We start from the raw sequence: 23,135 nt of genomic DNA on the forward strand, positions 1-23,135 counted from the left end.
ATGTCGATGCCACAGTGGCAGTGGAGGAATTCATCCTCTGGGGACCATGAATATCTCCACCAAATGTCGATGTTACAGTGGCACTGGAGGAATTCATCCTCTGGGGATCATGAATATCTCCACCAAATGTTGATGTCATGGTGTCGCTGGAGGAATTCCTCCTCTGGGGACCATGAATATCTCTACCAAATGTCATGGCAGTTAATTGAGACATTTTAGAGTGGACATGAAGGCGGACGGTCCTTTACGACAGACTGGCCGAAGACCAGGACGTTGTGTGAGTTCTGGATGACGATCAAAGACCTCGATGGCGGCAATCCGAGCAGCAGCTTCTTGGACGAGTCGGAGCGAGTGAATGCAGCATGACGGAGAGAGAGAGTAACAAGCATTATAGTGTTTTAAAGTGGGAGCCAAATGTGTCAGCGGATATTTCTGGAACGGCCGTGGTCTGGGAATACAGCCATCATTGGCGAGCCGCTTGACCCCCCTCGGTTGTTATGTCTGAGTCGGAGAAAGCGACAGCTGTCCGGTGAAGGGGGGGGGGGGGGGGGGGGATTGTGACCGCAACCTGTCTGATGTCACACCATCGATATCGGCTTGTGATACGGCGATTCTGGGAATGAATGACTGCCACAATGCCGACCCGATTCCTTAGCCCTTCTGTGTGCAGGCGAAGCGATCTGGATCGACTCAACACATGATCAACTGTGTCCAAGAAATCAATGCTCAACCTCACAGCGGTTCAATAAAATCTATTCAACGTTTATCAGATGTGTTCTGCTGCAGGATAAATATAAATGTAAGCATGTAATTGTATCATTATATCTGTATGAACTGAAATAACGATATATAATAAACCCATCCGGATATGCATCCAAACCAGACGGCAACTTCCGTTTCTGAGAAGTGAAGCCAAGGCTGAAGTGCCTTAAACTGTCATTTTCTCTGCTGGCCAACAGGAGGGACTCCTCTCTGATTGTATAGAAGTCTATGAGAAAATGAGCCTACTTCTTTCTTGATTTATTATCTCAGTAAACATGAGTTTATGGTCTTATTCTCTAGTTTCAAGTCTTCTTCAATCCAGCATGATGTTCATTTAGTACATTATGGTCCATTTAGAGTCCAAGACCAGAAAGCAGGGGATGCTTTAGGGGGCGGGGCTACCTGCTGATTGACAGGTCGCTACCATGCTATATGCTAGTTAGCTACTAAGATGACTTTAACACTTAGCTGAAAAGTTGACCTTGAACTAACTTTGTCTCCTACAATGTGCACAACACAAAAATAATGATAATCAATAAAAATAGATGACTTTATTGTTTGAGTTCAGTAGTTGTGCATGATTTAAGTTGAGTTTACAGTCCGAAGCAAACATGCAGTCTCAAGCAGGCCATCAACTTATTTCAGTGTTTCTTCTTCTTGTTCTTTATCCCTCCTGATGGTAAAGGGTCTAAAGCGAGCTGAAGCCGCTCCACATCTTTGCATAGATGAGATCAAAACCACATCGGACATTAAGACGTTTTGAAATCTATCTAGCAAAAAACATCAGCGCTGTACTTTTACTTACTTTTTTTTGTCTTTTCTGGGCTGATTTTTATGCCGTTGAATATTTTTCTTTTCCCAAACTCGCAGTGCAGAATTATCTCTTCATACAATGAAATTAAATGATTACAGATGGAGCAAAATCTTCAAGTAAAACGTCCATATCTCATACAAATCCAGTGTCAACATTCGTCGGTGGCCTTGTGTGTCATTGCTACAGTGTGACATCACACAATCAGATCTGGGGCCTAATTACACCAAATTAATTTCTTATTCTTAAGTAGAATCTTGCAAATTTGCCTTAAAAATCAAAAAAAAAAAATTGAACACTGCGTTCACACCAGACGTAAAGCAAATTTTTTGAGCCGTCCGACTCCATGGAAAGTCGATGCAAAGAGTAAGATGAGGTCCAAACAACAAGGTGTCTACAATGTTAGCATAGCCTAGCACCCATCAATCCAACTTCATACTTTTTACTGATCACCATCATTATGGAGTTATTTCAGCATCCTTTTCATCTGGTTATTGATATAAAATCACAGATAAATACTTTATTCTGGGTTCCTCCAGCTGTGGTAAACCAGCCCATGTGGGGCTGCTAGATTCACCAAGCACCTCTGGATGATGTCATGATGATGTCATGAACCCAGACAGGACGGTGTCTGGTGCCCTGGTGGATCTGAGACTATGTGCAAAGCAGCAATAGTGGTGATTTCAGCCGTAATGGAGGAAACCTGGTCTGAGGTCTACGTTGAGGAAACCTGGTCTGGGGCCTACTCGTTACGCGAGGCAAAAATTTGATTCGCGCTTGGCGTGAAAGCAGCGTGAGTGCAAAAAAAATAAAACAATTTAAAAAATCAGATTGAGAAAGTAACACACTGTCATTAACGCAGAACATGTGACTGGTGTTAAACAGTTACATTGTAGGACAGTTAAGATTCATGGGACAGTAAATCAAAATCAGTTACAAAGTCACGATGAATAACAGGATATGTCACATGCTCCTATCATATAGTGATTTATAAAACAACAACTCATGGTTTAATCCTTCAAATCATGATTAAAAGAAACACAGTGACATTTGTCGCCGTCGTCAACCTGTCTACGTTTACCCTGTAGTAATGACGATGGACTTCCTCCTTCTCAGCTTCGACATTCATGTTTTTCCAGAGACAACAACCGGTGGATTCGGTGACTCCGACCTTCCGACTTCGGGCTCAGTCACGTGGAGGCCAGAGGTCGCAGGAGATCCAGCTGCACCTCCAAAGTGACCCTCTCCTGGTGGACCACCTGCAGCCAATCAGAGAAAAGACAGTGGCTTTGACAACGGCTTGCTCAACCGGGAAACCGAAAATGCTTCTGAAGAAATAATGTTACGGGACTCAAATCCAGCTAAATCAGCAGCCAACCACTAGGGGCTCTCCGGGTGTTTTTGGCATACCCTTGCCGGGGTTGCAGTCAGAGTAGAGGCTCAGTATTGTGAGTAAAACATTTAGGTAGAATCGTATTTATCCTTTGCTTCCAGTAAATGTGGAAGAGATAAGGTAGTAAAGCCGGCCTATTGCTCAATTTAAATGGCTTTCCCGGAGTGTGACATTAACGTGCGCTGATAAGATGAGAATTTATTTTCACTTTTATGTGCATCTAAAAACATGCTCGGGTCATTTTCCGTTAACGAGTAAATAATATTGTAATTAGCAAGCTAGTTAACTAGCCGGCTGTCTGCTAGTTAGCTAGCTAGCTTGTCAATTCTGCTGCTTTAATGTTGCACTTATATATATATGATTGTCTAGATCAAATAATGATCTAGACAATATTGTGATGAGAGCCTGCGCATCATTTAAAATCGGTCTCTTTATGCTTCGTAAACTTTACGACTTTACTTACTACATAGAAGTGGTAGCCTCGCTATGGCAACGGTACACATGATTGGAACGTCTGTTTTACTCCCATTCTTCTTCATGTGATGCAAATAAGTGTAAAACAGTGCCAAACAGTGCAAAACACTGAAGTGAAAGCAGCGTTCTGTTTATTTAAACGTTAAAGTGTAATAAAAATCTTTTTTTTTTCTCCTCAAAGTCAATTATGTGTTTAAATTTAAAAATGTAATTATATATTTTCATATATTCATATTTGATAAATATGATTTAGTTGTCGGACTAGACTAGTAAAAAACTATCTCCTACTCCTTTTCAGACATGTAACATTTATTTTATGGTTTATTTGTTTATTTATGGGAATTGCTACATGTGTACTGTTAATTGTATTTTTTTTATCTCTTCATACATTTTTTATATTGCTCTTGTTATATGTTGTTTCTTTACTTATTGTGTTCTTTATCTTTTTATTCTTACTGTGTTGTTACTGTGTGTAATGCTGCTGCTACACTTAAATTTCCTAGCTTGGGATCAATAAAGTCCGTCCGTCTGTCTGTCTGTCTGTCTGTCTGTCTATCTATCTATCTATTTATGAATTAAACTAAAGCTCTTGATGCGGTGCAGCCTATCACACGTCGTAGCCGGACGTCTCCCCAGACTCTATTTTAAAGAAGACAGTTGTGAATGCCAACATGGCTGCTTGGTATTCCAACCAGGCTGGAGTCTATATAAAGACACATGTGCCTTTCTCTGCAGAATTCCTTGGATGCTTTAAATGATCCAGCAGAATGAGAGCCAATCACTGATCACTCGTTTACCTACGGAAGACCAATGCTGCCATGAAATAGCACTCAGCTAATGCAAACTTTATTTTTAATCTATATCTGTATTGAAGCAGCTTTTTATATCAGTTCTTAGATGCAACCTATTTATATTCTGGCATTTTGCTTCTTTATATGTGACACTAAACTAAAGATGAAAGTCTTAGTTGTGTATAAAAGACGTGCGATGCGTTTCACTGCCGGATCACCGGCGTGGAGAATGACCGGCATGCAGCATGTGTTCCAAAATGTGATCGCCAACGCAAACAGCCATTCGTTCAGCTATGAATTATGGGTAAAGTGATCAGGACAGTTGAGCCGGGAGACGTTCAACCGGCGGTGCATCTGTTGTCGCTCTCCCTTCGAGAAACGCCTAGAATTCAACATCTGACACACGATAAAAAAAAAAATGTTAAAAAACGCTCTCGTGCTCCAGTGTGTAAAAGTCCTGCTCCTTTTTTTTTTATCTGGAAGCATGCCCGCGAGCAGTGGAGCTGGTTTTCCCAGGGAATGTGAGAAAGCCACATTAGCGTGGTCCACACCCGTCGGCGGAGCGCGGTGCACATACCGGCGTGGTCGCGTCTGCGGAGAGGCGGGAGGAAGGGCTGACCTTGAGCTGCTGCTGGAGCTCGCTGTTGAGGCGCGTCAGCACAGCGTTGGATTCCTTGTTTTTACGGATCGCCGTCTGGATCGCCCTCTTCTGCTTGGACGGCAGCCTGAGAGAGAGAGAGATAGAGAGATAGAGAGAGAGAGAGAGAGAGAGAGTTTGAAACACATTGTTTATAGATGGACAGAAGTAGAATAATGTAGCTCAGCACAATTTAAGAATAATAATAATATCTCTCTGTGTTATTTGGGTCTAAACAATGACGTTAAAGTGAACAAACAGTTGTTACCATAACAACCACTACTTTAGTCAGTGTAGAGCAGAGATCTTCAACAGGGGGTCCGGGACCCCTAGGGGGTTCTGCAGAGTTACTGCAGGGGGTCCCCGAAATTATTTGATCCCAAAATTTTCCCAAAATTAAAATATGTCCAAAAGCACAACTTAACATGAATACAGGGCAGGCGAAGCCTTTTGGGGACCCTAAGCAGAATTTGATTTGAGGCCCCCCTCCCTCCCCCGCGGAGTGATCTGTGCTTGACAAAATATTAACACAAATGTCACACTGTAAAGTAACACTATTAATTGCTGTTCCTGGTGGCCCCAAGCAGCCGCTTAGTTCACTTATGCCTCGGGCCGGCCCTGCATGAATACAACCTATATTAAGCAAATATAAAATCTTCCTGGTTGTTTAATTTTATGTTGAGAAATTGTGATATAGAAAATCCAAAATAGATTTGATTTATTTTTAAAATTATTATTTTAATGGCTTAGCATACGTCATTACACAGTACTGTTGTACATGGCACTATTGGCTGCACGACACATTATTATTGGCCCGGTTTAATAAGCAACACAGCTTTATATGATATGTAATAAGGGGTCCCTCCACCAGGTCATCAGCCTTGGGGGTCCTTGGCCTGAACACGTTGAAGACCTCTGTTGTAGAGAACTACAGTGGCCTTCAAGTAACATAAAACATGAACGTTAAAATCTACTGGTCTGGTGGTTTAACTGACTTTGGGGCCGCTTTGGTCGGCGTAGAATATGGCATGGCGGGTGGAGGCGTGGCCTCAGGGTTCTGGCTCTCTGGGTGGTACTTCCTGCGGACCGGCTTCTGCGGCACCTGACTGTGAGACACTCCGATCGCTCCCTGAGGAAAAGTTTCAGAAAATAAAGCTAGTGTGGCTTTTCAAAGGATTAAAGGCCTTAAGTCAGCAGTTGCTGACCTGTTTCGAAGTGTTTACCGGGTCTTCATTACTCGGTCCGAAATTAGTGCGTGGACCCGGTTCCTCCTCAGGTTTCATACTCTCCTCCTGCAACACACAAAAGCAAATGAGTCAAATTAAAACTATATGAAAGGATCTGCAATAAGCTTCAATATCAACTACCGGTATATATATTTCTGGCATTGACGTCACATGGGGTAAAATAATACGAGGGGGGATGGCTAATGGCAGGATGAAATGTGTGGGCCATGACCCCCCAGGATAAATCAGCCTGGGCCCCTGCAGGGTCCACGATCTAATGCTCTCCCGCCGCGGCTTCCTGCCACCTCAGGATGATGGATAAACGTGCTTTTATTGCGTCTCCTTGCTGCAGTTTGGCCGTTATTCTCCTCCAGACATAAATATGAAGCATCTCCACCTGCTTCCATTCAGCTTCACACTGTTAACAGGCTCCGAACACGAAGGACGAGCTCTGTATTTTAGCTCAGAGAAAGAGTAGTTGTATGAGGAACAAAACCCCAGAGTTTTTATTCATTTAGGGGCTAACTAGCTAACTAACTTGCCATTTAGCTAGCTAATTCACTGGCTAGTTGGCTTATTCTTTGCCGATTTCACGTAGTTACAGAACATTAAAAGTCCCACATGAATTACCAGACTAGGTCTACATTACATGTAGCTGGACTTTTCTTTACCATTCGCAATGGCAATTTCATTCGCAATTTCAATTAGCTTATAGCTAATCATGAGTGCTAATCGCTAATGCTAATAGCTAATGCTAATCGCTAGCATGCCGGCTATTGTGATGTTTAGGTTAGGTAAGTGCTGTCAAGATCTGTTATAGTGTCAATATGGAGTTTAAACTCCATATTATTATGAACTTTTATGAATTTTAGTTTACATGCAAGGCTGAGGTCTGCGTGAGCTAGCGATTAGCAAGTAGCATAAATATTCAAATACTTTACTGCTAACATTTCAAGAATAGCATCTGAATCCAGTAACAACAAAAGTAAATCCACACATACTTTAAATGTTCAGATGAAAAAACGTGGCTTGGGAAGTTTAAGTTACTCTCTAAGAAAGCTGAAGGCACTAATGCTCAACACTAATGCTACATACTCATACATATTGAAATACTTTACGCAAAAAAATCATATCATAACTGATAGCTGCTACACTTTCAATTGGCATAAGCTAATTGCTATCTCTAATGCTAAACGCTAGTGCTAATGCTAATGACTAGTGTGCTGGCTATTGTTATGATAGAGAGTATTTAAACTCTTGGTGATTTTCATGCAAGGCTGGGATGTGTGTTGGCTAGCGATTCGCATTAATATAAATACTATGAATAATATTCAAATGCTACTTATTACACATATAAACTTTTTTGGGGAAAAAAAATGTGCTTTAGTTCTTCTCTTACTCGGCAGCACCTTCTCTACTTTTTCTGCACCGTATCATTTCCCATCTTCTAATGTTGGATTCAGAGAATATGATCCGCAAATTTCTCTCCGTTGCGGCGGCAGCTGACATGCCTCAGCCTTCCTGATGGTTTAAACAGGCTAATGCTGAAAAAAAAACTGAAAAAAAAATCTCTGTTTTTTTTTTGCTGAGCATTGCAACCGACGGAAAGGAGGCTGAGATTCTCCACACCGCTGCATGTGAAACACAACCGCGGCATGGAAACGTTTAGAAAGGTAGCGGGGGGAAGCTGTGCCAGCACTCGTAAACCACAGGAGCTCCATTGGCAGCATGTGTGGTCACATCCGTCATCCTGCAGGAACACCGTCACTGTCGCTTTAAGAGGCCTCATTCTACTGGTTTTACAACCAGGAAGCCCATCGAGACCAGGTGACATAGAATCAACACTATGACACATAACTTGTAATCAGCTCTTCAACGAGGGTAAATATGATGCATTCACTGGAGTGGCGTCGTTGCTGGCTGCCTGTCTCACCACCCCGCTGTGGTTGCTGGCAAAGTTGTGGTTCGGAAAAAGTGAAGCTTAGAAAAATGAAGGTGAGAGATGTGACGTGTTTTAAGAGAAGCAGAGAAGAAGAGATGTGAAGTGAAATGAAGTGATGCAAAGTTCAAAGCCACAATTTTATAGGTTTTTGCATTGAAAAGTATTTTTACCTTCATTTTTTTTTAAATATAATTAAATTAAATATATTTGAAGGATGTTGGTCTTTATTTGTAGTTAAATTATTGTTTTTCATAATAATTATATTGTATTTATTTAATTAAAAAAGGACTGTATATCTTTCAGTACTATCTCTTTATTAAGCAAAACTAACTTTAACAAAACTCTTAAAGGATTTTTTAACCTTTATTTTTTTTCTTGTGTAAATGAATTAAATATATTTGAAGAATGTCTGTCTTTATTTGTAGTTATGTTTATTTTTTAAAATGTGTATTTTTTTTAATTAATTTTCTCTAATTTCCATCTTCGGTATATATTTCAGTAATATCTCTTTATTAATTAAGTAACTATTTTCTTGTATAAGTAAATTAAATATATTTAAAGAATGTTTGTCTTTTTAATGATTATTATTTTTAGTTTTATTAATGTGATCTAATTTCCATCTTGAGTATATTTTTCAGTAATATCTCTTTATCAACCAAATTAACTCTCAACAGCTTTGCTTTCTCAGTGGTTCAAGTTGCTGCAGCGATCACTTCTATAATTTAAGTCGTATGGCACCACCTAGTGGTCCTCTCTGGTGTTGCACAGCATCACATCTCAGGAAGCTCTCATGTAAAATGATTTTAAATTAGACAGCAGGTCTTCAACCGTTGCATGTTTGTGGTTATTTTGTTTGCTTTGATAAATGTGTTTATTCTTCCACTGATGTGAACTTTATGTGAAGGCCGGTTTAATTTGGGGAATTTGTGTTTGTTTGTTTGATGGTTTTTGATTTAGTTTATGATGCTACAATGAGCCAGAGCAATTTATCACAACAATCAGCTGGAATAAAACCATTCCGTACATAACCAACCATATATATATATATATATATATATAATATGTTCACATATTAAAAATATATAATCAGGAATATTTTACACAGGATTATTTTATGAGAAATTTAAATACATTTATTTTTTTCCTTCCACTGAGACAATCTGCTACATTTTAAAACCCAAAACCGATAGGACTCAACAAAGAAAAGTCAGACGCTCACCTCTTCCCTGAAGTGGCTGAAGTCAGCAAAGTTGGGCTGCTGCACTTTCTTCTCTGAGACGTTGATGAAATGAGGAACCTAAAGAGAGAGAGAAGCTTCATTTCATCGGTCGGTCGGTTGGTCGTGTGCAACGGTGCAGGACCCTCGGTTCGTCATGTGACCCAAACAGCTGTTTGTTTTCACTCTACAGAACAGAAAGTCTGGAGGAGGATCTATCTATCTATCTATCTATCTATCTATCTATCTATCTATCTATCTATCTATCTATCTATCTATCTATCTATCTATCTATCTATCTATCTATCTATCTATCTATCTATCTGTCTATCTATCCATCCACCTATCCATCCATCGTAGACGATACAGAAGTTTGTGTAAGGGACATCATCAACAGGAGGATTACACAATCAGAAATATTTGAATTGAATTTAAATTAAAGACATTTCTGGTATTTATCTGTTATCTTTTTTCTTTTGTTTAAATTGACAATATGCCAGTATTTGACTTTTTTCTGTTGAAGAATTGAGGCCGGTGAACAACAGTTAAAAATAATGAACAAACAAAGTTGTTGGTGCATTTTTTTTGTTTTACCCAATGAAACCATGAGTTCAGGGCAACAAGAAAAGTCTTGGAGGACGGGATCAGACCTGTGCTGTAGTCGGTCGAGGAGGGAGAGCTGGAGGAGGCGGCAACCATCCACTTTTTAGTCCTAAAGTCCAGAGAAAATATGTCAGAGTCAAATAAAAACCAGAGCGACCTCCAGCCTCACCTGTTAGCCTGAAAAATAAAAACCCATCAAGCTCCACTTCCTCTTTGTCCTCGGGTGAGAAAGGAGAAGTGAAACTGACACCTGCTGCGTCGTACCTGGAGCGCCCTGCTGGAAGAGCTTGTTGAGGTCCAGCGACGAGGCTCGGGAGTGGGTCTTCTGGGGTCGGGGTGGGGGGGTCGGAGGCTCCTCCGCCTTCTTCATGGCGTCCTCCACAGAGGTGCTGGAGTAAGACCTGGATGAGACGTGAGACCTGGGGGTTTAAAAAGAGGGACTTCAGACCAATCCACTGATTCAATGTGGGGGATCTCACCTCGGTCTGGTTTTGGTCCTCATGTTTGGGTCCAGGTCCTGAGGCAGTGGCTCTGCGATGGGACACGAACAAACACACTTGTTAAAGGAGAAGCAGCAACTTCCACGTGGAACCACAGATATGCAATTAAACGTGTTTAGAATAGTTTATTATTATAGTATATTATAGTTAATTTGTGATGCAATACAAATACTTGTTTCTTAAAAAAAAATCTGAGGTGAAGTGAATCCGGTCTGTTTTAGTTCAACTTAAAGGATGTTTAATCATATTTTAATGATAATATCGTGAATCACTTTTATTTTGGTGGGATAAAGGTGACGTGAAATATTCCTTTGGACCCACGTTTGTCTCTCTATACGCTTCTAAACGTTCCTAATAAAAATGTCCAGCACTCCAGCGTTCCTGCTACGTTGATATAAACAAGGATTTCTGTGGTCTTAAGGTCACAAACGTCACCTGGCCTCTCGGTGAAAGCTCCTAGTCGGAGAGTCCGTTTCTGCTGAGTCATCGTTTCCTTCTTCACGTCTGCAGACACAGTAGTGATGAAGACATGTTAGGATATACTCAATATTTCTGAAATAATTGCCTAAATTAGGGTTTGAATGGTGTTTCTGTTGATTGTATGGCCGTACACAGAAAAATATATTTGAAAATTAAATATATAAAAAATATGAGGAGTAAAAACAAATAATTATGTTTTCAACCAGTTTAGACCAGAAAACCTCATAGAAAATTAATTTTCTATAAAAAAATCCCTACATAACAGGTTTAACTTTCACATTACTATATACAATGTATGAAATGCATTTTAAATGCATGCTCTTTATTTTTTTTAATTTCCGAATCCAAATTAAAAATTTTTTTTTTATAAAACAAAATACTTCACCACTGGCGTTTTAAAAACACAACCTTTTACCTGTTTTACCGGTTTCCTCCGGCAGGGCGAACCCGGGCCTCAGCCTCGGAGGAAGGCATTCTGGGAGAACGTAGCCATTCTTACGCGCCACGATCAAGTGGAACGCTGTGCAGAACTCCGGGAAGGTGAGAGCACCGTCTCGGTCCACGTCGCTCAACTCCCTGAAAGATGACATTGTCACGAATGAGGAGGAGTAATGTCAGAAATGATTTTTGTGATGGTTTATATTTCATCCGAATCATTTCCTAATAATTTATAGACAATTTGGTTTGGTTTTAATTTGAGGAAAAACAGGAATTTCTGTGTAAAAGGGTGTTAAATATTTGTTTAATAATACTGCCATGTTCAAGTGGTTCTAGTTAAGGAAGCAATTAATTGCTAATTTATCAATTATTGTTAATTAGAAAAGAACGATTAAATTTTTTCGGTATATTTTTTGCTAAATCACGCGTTGCCTTCTAGAAACCTTTAAATAAATAAATATAAAATTAATCAGTGAAATAAAGTGTCACCACCTTTTTAGCCTCTAGATGGTTTTATATAGCACATACTCATGTTTTTTATTCCTTGGTTAATTTTGTGGTTTTGCTCCATTTATCTATATCTTTATCTATATCATAACCCGTCTTCTTTCAGACTGGTGGAAAGAATTATTATTTATTTTACTACTTATTCTGCGTCTGTAGATTTCTCCTAAATTGACCAAAAGTTACCGTTAGAGAAAACCCTGTTTTCATGTTCAAACATTTCAGGGAACTTGTTAAAAATGTAAAAAAATAATCGTCTTAATGTCAGTAATCAACTGAGGAAGTTTCATGCTGATACAGACAGGTGGTTTGACTGAAGATGATAAAAACTGACCCCAGAACAGAAGAAGACAGACGGACGACAGCATGACTCAGCACTTACCAAATGTGGGAGAGTTCTGGAATCGGCAACTTTGATTTGGTGAAGAAGTTCTTGGCGATGGTTCCTAGAAAAGAGTCAGTTTATTATATAAACTACTAACATCGTGAATACAAGTTAGTTAAAGTTGTTATGCTATTTTGGCGTATGTATCGTGATGATATCGGATAATATTGTATTGTGACGTAAGTGTCGTGATTGTATTGTATCGTGACGTAAGTATCGTGGTGTTATTGTATTGTGACGTAAGTATCGTGATGTTATTGTATTGTGATGTAAGTATCGTATCGTATTGTATCGTGACGTAAGTATCGTGATGTTATTGTATTGTGAAGTAAGTATCGTGATTATATTGTATTGTGACGTAAGTATTGTGATGATATTGTATCGTGACGTAAGTATCGTCATAACATTGTATCGTGGGCGGGTCCAAACCGAGGATTAGAGCCTCCAGGTCAGGCTGCAGGCTCTTGAACTGGTTTGTGTAATACTCCAGCTGTTCCTCTGTGATCCTCCAGGGGTCCTCGTCAGCGTAGTCCACCGGACCCTGCTGGTCCAGCCTCTCTGCTGAGGAGGTCTGGGAACAAACACAGGAAATCAGAACATACAGGATTACGAAGTTTCTATGACAGTAAAGGTCCAGGTTTACCCGAGCCAAGGCCGGATGCTCCATGGCAGCGGCGGCTTTGGTCCGGTAGTTACCGGGTGAACCGTGCTGGTCCGGCTGGACCATGGACCACGATGGATATTTGCTCTCATAGGCTGCAGGATAAGGGAGGAAAACCAGACCGCCACAGAGATTAGAGACAGGAACCAGAGATCCAGAGAATTTATTTGTGATGACTTGTCAGTTTTTGCTCGTTGATGATTGGCCTTTGACGTCTGCGGGACAGGAAGTAGTCTCACCGTTTTGTGCGTCTGCCCCTTTCCTCTGCTTGGCGTACGGGCGGCCGCGGTATGTGAGTGGCGAGTGAGGTGGCGAGCAGCACGGTGACCGCGGCGGCGACCGCGTATCCTTCAGGGAACAAAATGACAGCTTTAAATAATATACTCGTAAAAAACATTAGTTGTGATGGTCTTAAAGGGATTTTACTGCATCAGAACCAAAGTTATGCATTTTTAAAGGAAATTATTTTATCGGCATATCGGTTTAAAAAATTACCGATAACCATAAAAATACTGAAAGTATACAATGCTAAGCCATTAAAATAATAATTGTTGACAGATTCATATTTTAATTCTATTTTGACATTTCTACATCACAATTTCTCTTCATATTATTAAACAAACAGGAAGATTTATATTTGCATAATATAAGTTATATATATTTATACATATTTAATACATTTTTGGAAGAAAAAAGTTTGGGATCAAATAATTTCGGGGGACCCACTGCAGTAACTCCGCGGACCCCCTAGGGGTCCCAGACCACATGTTGAAGATCTCTTGCCCTAGATAAAAGTCAAAACATTTGCAGGAGTGAAGACTTAAAAAAACTGCTGACGGATCCTTTTAAGTACGATGCAGCATTTCAACTGAGAATACAAATTTATACCATTGAAAAATAAGTTTTGTCTTCCATTAAACGTCTTCTGTCAGAATTTGTTTTACTTCTACTAATTCTTTGTTTATTTCTGTAGATTTCTCTTAAATTCACCAAACGTGACATAATTATCACATTAAAACAGAACATTTCAGGAAACTTGCAATACAAACAAATCGTCTTCACGTCGCGAATGGACGGGGAAGTTTCCTGCTGGCATCTGTTGTGTCTGCATATTTGTGGTCGATGTGGAGCCTTGAAGGAGGTTCGTCCTTCTCCTCTAATCTCTCAACAACGAGGCCTTTCTGCTCCGCTGATTACAGCTGACAGGAATGTCTCCGCTCAGAGAGCTGCTCGACTTGTTCAAGTTCCCTCCGCTCAACCACTCCTTCATAACGTGTTCACACCAAACAAACCCAATCTTCTTCTCTATTACTAAGTTTGACTGCTGGATGACCTGTGTTAATTTGTACTCGACGCTCCAGCTGGAGGAACCAAGAATAAACTATTCAGCTGTGATTTAACATCAATAACCAGATTAAAAGGATGCTGAAATAACTCTATAATGATGGCAATCTGTAAAAAGTGTGAAGCCATGCTTTGTTAGGTCTGTCTGCAAGACCACAGGATAACTACTTTTAAATTCTTGTTTTTTCTGAATGGAGTCTGGTTGATGGGTGCTAGGCTATGCTAACATTGTAGCTGCTCCTTCAACACTCCAAATAAGGTAATCTAGACAAAGATACAGCAGAGACCTTGTTGTTTGGACCACAGACAGTCTCTGGTTTCTCCACTTAGTCTGGTCTGGTCTCTGGACTAATGTGAGACATTGACTTTGTGCTTTAATCCAAACTCTAAAAGAACTATTTAGATCAGGAGTTTCTTCCCGAGCTCACCTTCTTGTCTGCATTGGCCTCCAGGTGTCTGCAGGTGATCCTGTCTGCCGAGGTCCAGGGGGCGGAGCCAGCAGTCCCTCCCTGACCCTCGATGCTTGGGGGGGCGACCGTGTGCGGCAGCTCGGGTTCATTCTTCAGCCCGACGAATCTGGGCAGAGGTAGATCTGGGGGGAGACACGAGGCGTCGCTTTCATTCATGCTTTCTTTCTTTGGGAACGAGTTCAAAGGTCAAACATGTCTCGTGAGCTTCCTGTTCGATGACCTTTGACTGAAGAAGTTGATCAGGATGAGCTATGACTGAAACACTTCTTTTTTTGTAATAATCCATGAAGCCATCGTGTAGAAAACAGATTTCCTCTCGGTGTGACTGACGCTCTCGTAATAAGGGCAAACCCACTTAGCCCTTTCCACGCGACTCCCCTTTCATCCAGATTAGACCAAATCCTGCCACGTCGAGATAATCTCCTGATCCCCGGTAAGACACCCCCCCCCCACCCACCCTGAGCAGCAGACTTACTGGCCGACAGACTCTCCAGGTGGACCGGCAGGCCGGACTGGGCGGCGGCGACCAGCTTCAGGGCCACGAAGAACTGGGGCGTCCCGAAGTAGCCCAGACGCTTGGCGCCACACAACTCGGTCACCTGAAAGAGACAAAAGTGCAGCCATGGACAAGACTTAAATATATACTAAACCTCGTTTTGATACTGTCAACTACGTGTTCCTCCTTTCTTCGGAAGCCCGAAGCTACGCAAGTGAGAAAGACATGGAGGCCCAATCACTCACAACTCTTTTCAGGTTTTCAGACCCCCCAAGGCTGATACAGACCCGGTGGAGGGACCCCCTATTTCATATCATATAAAAGTGTGTTCTTTATGAAACCGGGCCAATAATAATGTGTACTGCAGCCTATAGTACCATGTATAACAGTACTTTGTAATGGTGTATGTATACAATGCTAAGCCATTAAAACAATAATTGTTGACAGATTCATATCTTAATTCTATTTTGGAATTTCTGCATCACAATTTATCAACATAAAATTAAACAAACAGGAAGATTTGTTTGCCTAATATCAGCTGTATTCGTGTTAAGGTGTATTTTTGGACATATTTAAATTTTTGGAAGAAAAAAAGTTTGGGATCAAATCATTTTGGGGACCCCCTGCAGAAACTCTGCAGATCCCCTAGGGGTCCCGAACCCCCAGGTTGAAGATCTCTGCTTTATCATGAGTTCTCCACATTTTAGCGTTGTCTGAATGTATTGTTATAACCCACATGGTGGACTCAACGTATCCAACAATTCATCTTGAAAAGTAATGCTCAACCGAACATTATAGACCATAATGCTTTGCTCTGATGGAAAAGGACCAGAGCAGCGTGATTAAGACAAACCCATTAAACTATATGTTTAATGTGAGCATCACAACACAATTGGCTGCAGCATTTATTTATTAATTTAGTAATAAACACTTATTGCCTCCACATTGACGGCAGCGTATGATGCTCCTTTTCTTCATACCTTTCACAATAAATATATATAGAAATAAACATGGCATAATTGCTGTTCCAGAAGGAACTAAAATTACGGGAAATCATCTTAAAATATATATGTATTACAAAAAAATGTACCTCGATATTTATTATGAGTGGTCCCCCAGCCGCCGCTGATCTGGCACGTTTTAATTGTGATTGTAAAAAAAGTAACAGAGAGAAATTGAGAGAAAATTGATTACAAGATTTTCTTCCCTTACTCGTCTCTCAGGGCTTCCGTACAATCCAACAAGCACAAGAGTAAACTTCAGCATGTGATTATTTTACACGGAGGTCAAGATAATATGTTTGTGTAAAACAAAGCTAGAAAAGAAACGGTGTATTAGGATCAGCAGCACGGTGGGTTCCATTGAACCGGGACTCCTGATCAGACGTACAATGGCAGCCTTGGGGGAGCAAAGGAGATTAGGATTATGTCGCACAATCATGGAGAAATTCCCATGAATACAACTGAAGGAAATATTTGCTTTGAAAAACAAGGTTCTTGAAAAAAGTCTATTAACTGTGTCAGTGTGAAACAACAACTGTGGATGACGGTAGTTCGTCTTTTTCATGGATGTTTTAATGCTTCCTCAAGGACCCAGAGGCGTTCCCAGGCCAGAGTAGAGATATAAATCCTCCAGTGTGTTCTGGGTCCACCCTGGGGCCTCTTACCAGTTGTAGGTGAACCTCTAAAGGGATGTATACAGGAAGTATCCTCACCAGATGCCTGAACCACCTGAGTTGGCCCCTTTCGGCTTGACTCAGAGTTCCCTCTGGGTGTCTGAGCTGGTCCCTCTATCTCTAAGGTTTCCTAAGGAAGGTAATTTCGGCCACTTGTATCCAGAACTTAAGGTCACAAACCAAAGTCGGAACGGCTCAACTCCCTCCTCACCACAGCGGTATGGTACAAGGCCGGCATCTCTGCTGACGCCACACCAAACTGCCGATCCATCTCGCGCTGTATTTCACCCTCACTCATTAACAACCCCGGGTACTGGGGCAGTGACTCTCAAACCAGAGGGCGCAATTCACCATTTTCCGGCAGATGACCATGGTTTCAGACTTGGAGGTATGGACTCTCATCCTGACCGCTTCACACTCAAACCAACACAGTGCTGCCAAAGGTCGCGGTTTGATGGTGCCAACACAACTAAATCATCTGCAAAGAATACAATACTGAGGTCCCCCAAACCAGACACTGTCCTCTCTTGAAAATGAAAAAAAAAACAGGATCGGAAAACATGTTTAACGTCTTTAGCCAACCGGCTGCTATTAGTAGCATCATATTTACTGTACGGATATGAGAGAGATATTGATCTTCAGATCTATATCTTAGTAAGAAAGCAGGTAAGTGAATTTTCTCTCTGGGCCCTCAAACCCTCAGAGGCCAGTTGGCTGGGTTGACTTGTCCTGCAATCACCTTCAAACTGTAATGAAACTGTCTGAACTGAACCTTTTCTGTCTAATTTGATGATGAACTATTCTTTGTTCAGTTATATCAGAGTTTATCCTCCAAACTGTTTCTACGATAATTGTGTGAGCAAGACCTGAATGGACATAATTACCAAAAAGCTGAAACAAGAACAAACATCGGATTGTACTTAATGCTTAACTTTCTTCAAAACATTAAAGATCCTGGAGCTCCTTGGTAGCTGAGTCGTTACAGCACATGGCATGACTTATAACAGCAGCGTCCCAAGTTCGATTCCTGCCTTGGGACCGTTATTGAAAGTCAGAGAGGCAATGGGACCGTTCCAGAATAAATATGTATGGTAGTCAATGAAGAGACTTAAAATTAATTAAAAGACAAGATATATAATCCAGAAAGTTTCAGTTTGTTGTCTTATCATTTATTTTCTACGTTCCATCACGTGCATGACCCACTAACAACACCCCGCACCCCCGGAAAAAAACCCTTACCTATAGCACTTTGATCATAGCACTGTTGTTCTTAAGGTATACTTGCTGAACAGCTACTACTTTACTCAGACGAGGACCTAACACGTGTTTCTATTTTTTAGCGCTTACTTTATCAGCAATGATATGTTGTGGTTTCTTTGTTTCTTTCTTTTGACAAATGTAATTATTGTAAGTCGCTTTGGACAAAAGCGTCTGCTAAATTACCTAAATGTAAATGTTATCTTAGCTTATGTGTTTTATCTAGTGACTCTTTTTATCAGCCAGGAAGAGAAAGAAGGATCCCTATTTATACCTTCCGTTGTCAAATAAATAAAATTAAAAAACATACAAGGTCCAGTTTTTCTAAGAGAACACTTCTGAACTATGAAGGACAGCCGTGCCATGAGGACCCTTTCTCTCAGGAGAACGAGGGGTGGGTGCAGTCATGTGGCTCATATCTCCTTATGACTCATTCTTTCTGGCCGACCTGCATTGTGTTCATTCAACAGCTTTCCCAGGGAGCAGAGACCCAAAACAAACACTGGCCCGTGGGAGTCTGAGGAGACAGCGGAGGTCAGGTCTGCAAGTGTCCGCCAGACACCTGAGGTCAGCAGTAAGGGACTCGCGGTGACGGCAGTTATTTCAGGAACATCAGCGAAGGCCTCGGGCAGGTGAGACAGGCAGGCAAACGCAGCCTGACAGGGAGGGGGGTATTTAAAGAAGATGGAAAACTGCCAGAAACATCTGAGCATGAGTACTGCCACCGTGTGCATATTAATAAATCATGTCCTGTTTGCAAAGCGAATGAGGAAAATCCAGTTTGGATGTTGGCCACGTTGAATTACTGGATATCACGACTTATGAAACAATAACACAGAATTAATATAACATGAAAACAACTGAACGGCTGTTGCTCCACGATGGATCCTTACGTTTTAATCAATCAATGCTGTTGACAACGTATCAGAATAAACTCTCTCAGCGTGAAATATATCATGAAGCAAATCCAATATAAAATGAAAAAGGATGAAATATGATCTTGGGATTCATTTTACTCAGATAACGCTAGCTACCTCATCTGTGCTCTTTTTTGTCAACTGCAGCTGGTTGCTAGGCGACGGGAACAACAAAGGTGAAACAAACGGGAAATCCTCTGTAGACCAGACCGTCTCATTTTGGGGGCTTTTCGGTTCGACCTTCATGGTCTTCAAAAAGAGTGTAGATTGCTAAGGATGTGTCCTCAAGGATACAGCCTCAGAAGGATGCGTCTTCAGAAGGATGCATCTTCAGAACGGTGTGTCCTCAAACAGACTTTGATGTGTGAATTTATTTTTTAAATTGACCAACAATCAAATGCGTAATTCATGGTACAATTGAAACTGAATTATTGCCATCAGCGTAACAAATGTGTGGAAGCTTCACACACATGCGGCGGTGGCGGCGAAAAGGAAGTAGTGTCATGGCTCTTTTTCTACTTATCTGCTGTGAACACAGGCCAGACATAAAGATCCTTCCTCTGAGGGGAATCATAGCATCGTTTATTCTGACCCAGAAGGCAGATCTGGGACCAGCAGTGATCCTGCAGGCATCCTGCAGCAGCTCAGAGGGCTCACCCCCGTGTGGCGGTGGTGGCGGCGTTGGTGGTGATGGCAGCGGTCCAGGCCCGGACAGGAAGGAAGCACAGCTCAATGCCAAACTTCCTGACACCCACGCAGAGACACAATAGGCTGGACCCCCACGGGACCCTGTTGGACCTGCTGCGTTTCTTATCTGAGCTGGAAAAAATATGTTTACGTCCTTGTGATGGCTCAGCGGAAAAACGCTGACTCGGCAGTTCTGGAGCCGTTTGCTGTCCTTTAAAAGTAGAAATCTATCTATGAGGTGGTGCAGAACTATCTATGTTTTAATCCTATTGCCGGTTGTTTTAGCACCTTAAATCATGTCTACTTCTACATATTTGTTGATTTTTCCCTTAAGCTGCTTTTTTTATTATCCTGGATTGTGCCATGAATACACACATGTTCGGTACCAGGATTTAATGCTTCTCACGCTAACAACAGGTCTCACTTCTTTTTTCTCTTCATGCTGATAATAAGAGTCGGTGGATAAAAACACATCAGCTAAGATAACGTAACATTTTTGATTGAACGTAGCTAAGTTAGCCAGCTAGCTAGCAAGACGAGCTAATGCCAGTGTTGGTGACGTATCTAGCTAAGTTAGCTAGCTAGCTAGCAAGACGAGCGAAGAGGCTAACCTGACAAGCTAACCTGACCATGAGCAACACAACATACAACATTATTGTTTTAAATTGACAAAATCCACATCATTCAAAACATCACTTGTCTCCTGTCGTTGTCTACCGTACATATTTTTTTTCCCAAAATAAAAGTCCCATAGGGGGGCGGGACTTAGCCTTTCTTTTTTTTAAACATTTAAAAATCAATAAACAAACTTTTTAAAGCACATTACATCACAGTGAACATTGAGTCTTAGCAAATTTTTATTGTCGTCACGTGGTCATTTAGTTTGAAAGATTCAGAAACGTTTTGTTATCTTAAAAACAATCAATGATGGGAATTAATGCAGAGTTAAAGGGACTCTATGTAGTTTTTATGTTGTTTATATCTTTCTCTGTTTAGCTATCAATGTCGACCAACGCTGTTGTGGATGAAGACTTAAAGGGACTCTTGCTTTAATGTTCTTCGTGACGGGAAAACCTGGAACAAAAGCACAACCAAAAAACGCTAATCGTTTTAGCTCCGTCAAGCTAAAACAATTAGCCAAACGTTTAATGTTTAAAATGAAATCACTAGCTACTCTTGAAAATATTTTCTGGTTCCAGCTTTAATTCTGCAAGACTTTGGACAAAATTTGGTTAATTCTTTTTTTTTAACAATCATTTTTCAACATTTTATAGGCAAACATCACAGGATTAATAAGGTTACTACTGTATTTGTAAATGAGTTAAAGATGGTAAATGAGGTTTGAAGACCCTCCCTGACAGGTGACCATGACAACAGAAACTTTCCTCTCTGCTGGTAAACAAGCTGTCAGCTGTTCTCTCACCTGTATGGACGTTTAAACCTCGAAGACAAATAAAAGCCTCATACCGGAACTACCGGGGTCTATATCTGTGCATGAGGAGGCTGAAGGCTGCAGAGGAGACGCGTAAAAGCAGAAACCCTGGATCCTGCAGACCAGCAGCGCGGAGCCGCGTGGACTCACCTGCCGCAGGGCTTCGGGGGGCAGCTGGGACGCCTTCAGCAGCTCCGCCACCTTGGCGGAGGACAGCGTCCCCGCAGGGTCCGCCTGGCAGCGGCCGTGCAGACCGGAGAAATACCGCTGCTCCTGTTCGCTGAGGGAGATGAAGCTCCCCGCAGGCGCCGCGCCGGATTCCGGATCCATTCCCGCATGAAGGGACACACACACACACACACACACACACACACACACACACACACACACACACACACACACACACACACACACACACACACACACAACTACAAGCAAACGGGTCGATGCATGGCGCTGCGCCGGACACCGGCTCCTGTTTCCAGGGTTTCTGGCGGCAGCAGCAGCAGCAGCAGCAGCAGCAGCGGCGGCGGCGGCGGATTCGGCTTCGGCTTCGGGGCGGGATCCAGACCGACTGAGCCGCTCGGTTCAAGGCTCCTCCGCTCCTACCGGCTGGTTGTAGCAGTACCGGCGTGTTACTGCAGGGGGAGACCGTGCACCGGAAGAAGAGGCGGAGGCTTTTTTTTTTTAACCATCACACAACAAAGAAAGAACCCTTTTCTTTACGCACAATCAAAAAGGCATACCGTAAATAGGGAAGCCCATTAAGCACCACTGTCAGAAAAAAACACATTAAAAAAAAAAATTTGACTTAGTGTATCCAAAATAATGACATTATCCACTAAGTCATTATTTTGAGATATTAAGTAAATATTTTTGATATATTAAGTAATTATTTTGAGATACTAAGTAATTATTTTTTAAATATTAAGTTATTATTTTTTTTAGCTATTAAGTCCATCCATCCATCCATTGTCTACCGCTTATCCTGTATTCAGGGTCACGGGGGGGCTGGAGCCGATCCCAGCTGTCATTGGGCGAAGGCAGGGTACACCCTGGACAGGACGCCAGTCTATCACAGGGCCAACATGTAGAGACAAACAACCATTCACTCTCACATTCACACCTACGGGCAATTTAAAGTCACCAATCAACCTATCCCCATCCTGCATGTCTTTGGACTGTGGGAGGAAGCCGGAGAACCCGGAGAGAACCCATGCTTACACGGGGAGAACATACAAACTCCACACAGAAGGAACCCGGGAATCGAACCCAGAACCCTCTTGCTGTGAGGCGAGAGTGCTACCCACTACACCACCGTGCAGCCCAGCTATTATGTCAATACGTTGAAATATTAAGTCAATACTTTGAGATATTAAATCAATATTTTCAGATAATAAGTCATTATTTTGAGATGTTATGTAATTATTTTGAGATATTTAGAAAATAGTTTTGATATATTAAGTCATTATTTTGAGATACTAAGTAATTATTTTGAGATATTAAGTCATTATTTTGAGATATTTAGTCAATATCCTGGCCGTGGAACAACGGACCAGCTCTTTACTCTCGCGAGGATCCTGGAGGGGGCCTGGGAATATGCCCATCCAGTCTACATGTGTTTTGTGAACCTAGAGAGGGCGTATGACCGGGTTTCCCAGGATATTTTGTGGGAGTTGCTGCGGGAGTATGGGGTGAGGGGGTCACTTTTTAGGCCCATACAATCTCTGTACTCCCAAAGCAAGAGCTATGTTCGGGTACTCGGCAGTAAGTTAAACTTGTTTCCAGTGGGGGTTGGCCTCTGCCAGGGCTGCGCTTCGTCACCAATATCGAGGCGTAGTCGGGGGGAGGAGAGTTTGTGCAGTGTGCTGCGGATCGCATCGCTTTTTTTTGCAGATGATGGTCCTGCTGGCATCATCGGTGGATTGCCTGCTCTGGGTAGGGAATGAGTCCTTACCCCAAGTGAAGGAGTTCAAGTACCTCAGGGTCTTTTTCGTGAGTGAGGAGACAATGGAACGTGAGATTGGCCGGAGC

General features: G+C 41.7%; 2 protein-coding genes across 6 annotated transcripts in view; both read right to left on the reverse strand.

Moving 5' to 3' along the window:
- Positions 1-1,861: 1,861 nt before the first annotated feature.
- Positions 1,862-21,698, reverse strand: reps2 (RALBP1 associated Eps domain containing 2). 5 transcript variants are annotated; one of them, XM_084010628.1, is made up of 17 exons: positions 21,252-21,698; positions 15,113-15,236; positions 14,596-14,759; positions 13,063-13,171; positions 12,806-12,918; positions 12,592-12,733; positions 12,160-12,223; positions 11,251-11,411; positions 10,791-10,859; positions 10,335-10,386; positions 10,120-10,256; positions 9,903-9,964; positions 9,256-9,333; positions 6,074-6,160; positions 5,864-5,997; positions 4,851-4,956; positions 1,862-2,832 (listed from the first exon to the last, which is right to left on the reverse strand). In XM_084010628.1, exons 1-17 carry the CDS (start codon positions 21,429-21,431, stop codon positions 2,764-2,766), a joined length of 1,851 nt encoding a protein of 616 aa, XP_083866754.1. In that variant the 5' UTR covers positions 21,432-21,698; the 3' UTR covers positions 1,862-2,763. The 5 variants fall into 5 exon arrangements, with proteins under 5 accessions (XP_083866754.1, XP_083866753.1, XP_083866751.1 ...); XM_084010627.1 differs by having other exon boundaries at positions 4,809-4,956; XM_084010625.1 differs by having other exon boundaries at positions 4,809-4,956; positions 6,092-6,160; positions 12,592-12,918.
- Positions 14,273-23,135, reverse strand: part of cdh24a (cadherin 24, type 2a) — a 39,526-nt gene continuing 30,663 nt past the window's right edge. The window contains exon 15 of the transcript XR_014597234.1: positions 14,273-14,331. The gene's annotated coding sequence lies outside the window, so the exon portion shown is untranslated. The remainder of the gene's footprint in view (positions 14,332-23,135) is intronic.

Source organism: Eutrigla gurnardus, assembly GCF_963514095.1.
Source record: "Eutrigla gurnardus genome assembly, chromosome: 6".
Classification (NCBI taxonomy): Eukaryota; Metazoa; Chordata; class Actinopteri; order Perciformes; family Triglidae; genus Eutrigla; species Eutrigla gurnardus.

Bases quoted from the DNA above. Each gene is read 5' to 3' on its own strand.
- reps2 (XM_084010624.1), bottom strand. From the start codon at position 21,431: ATGGATCCGGAATCCGGCGCGGCGCCTGCGGGGAGCTTCATCTCCCTC. The intron at 11,412-12,159 runs GTAAGTGCTGAG...GTCATCTTTCAG, and splicing joins CCAGAACTCTCCCACATTTG to GGAGTTGAGCGACGTGGACC. The intron at 6,161-9,255 runs GTGAGCGTCTGA...TGTGTGTTGCAG, and splicing joins TCAGCCACTTCAGGGAAGAG to GAGGAGAGTATGAAACCTGA.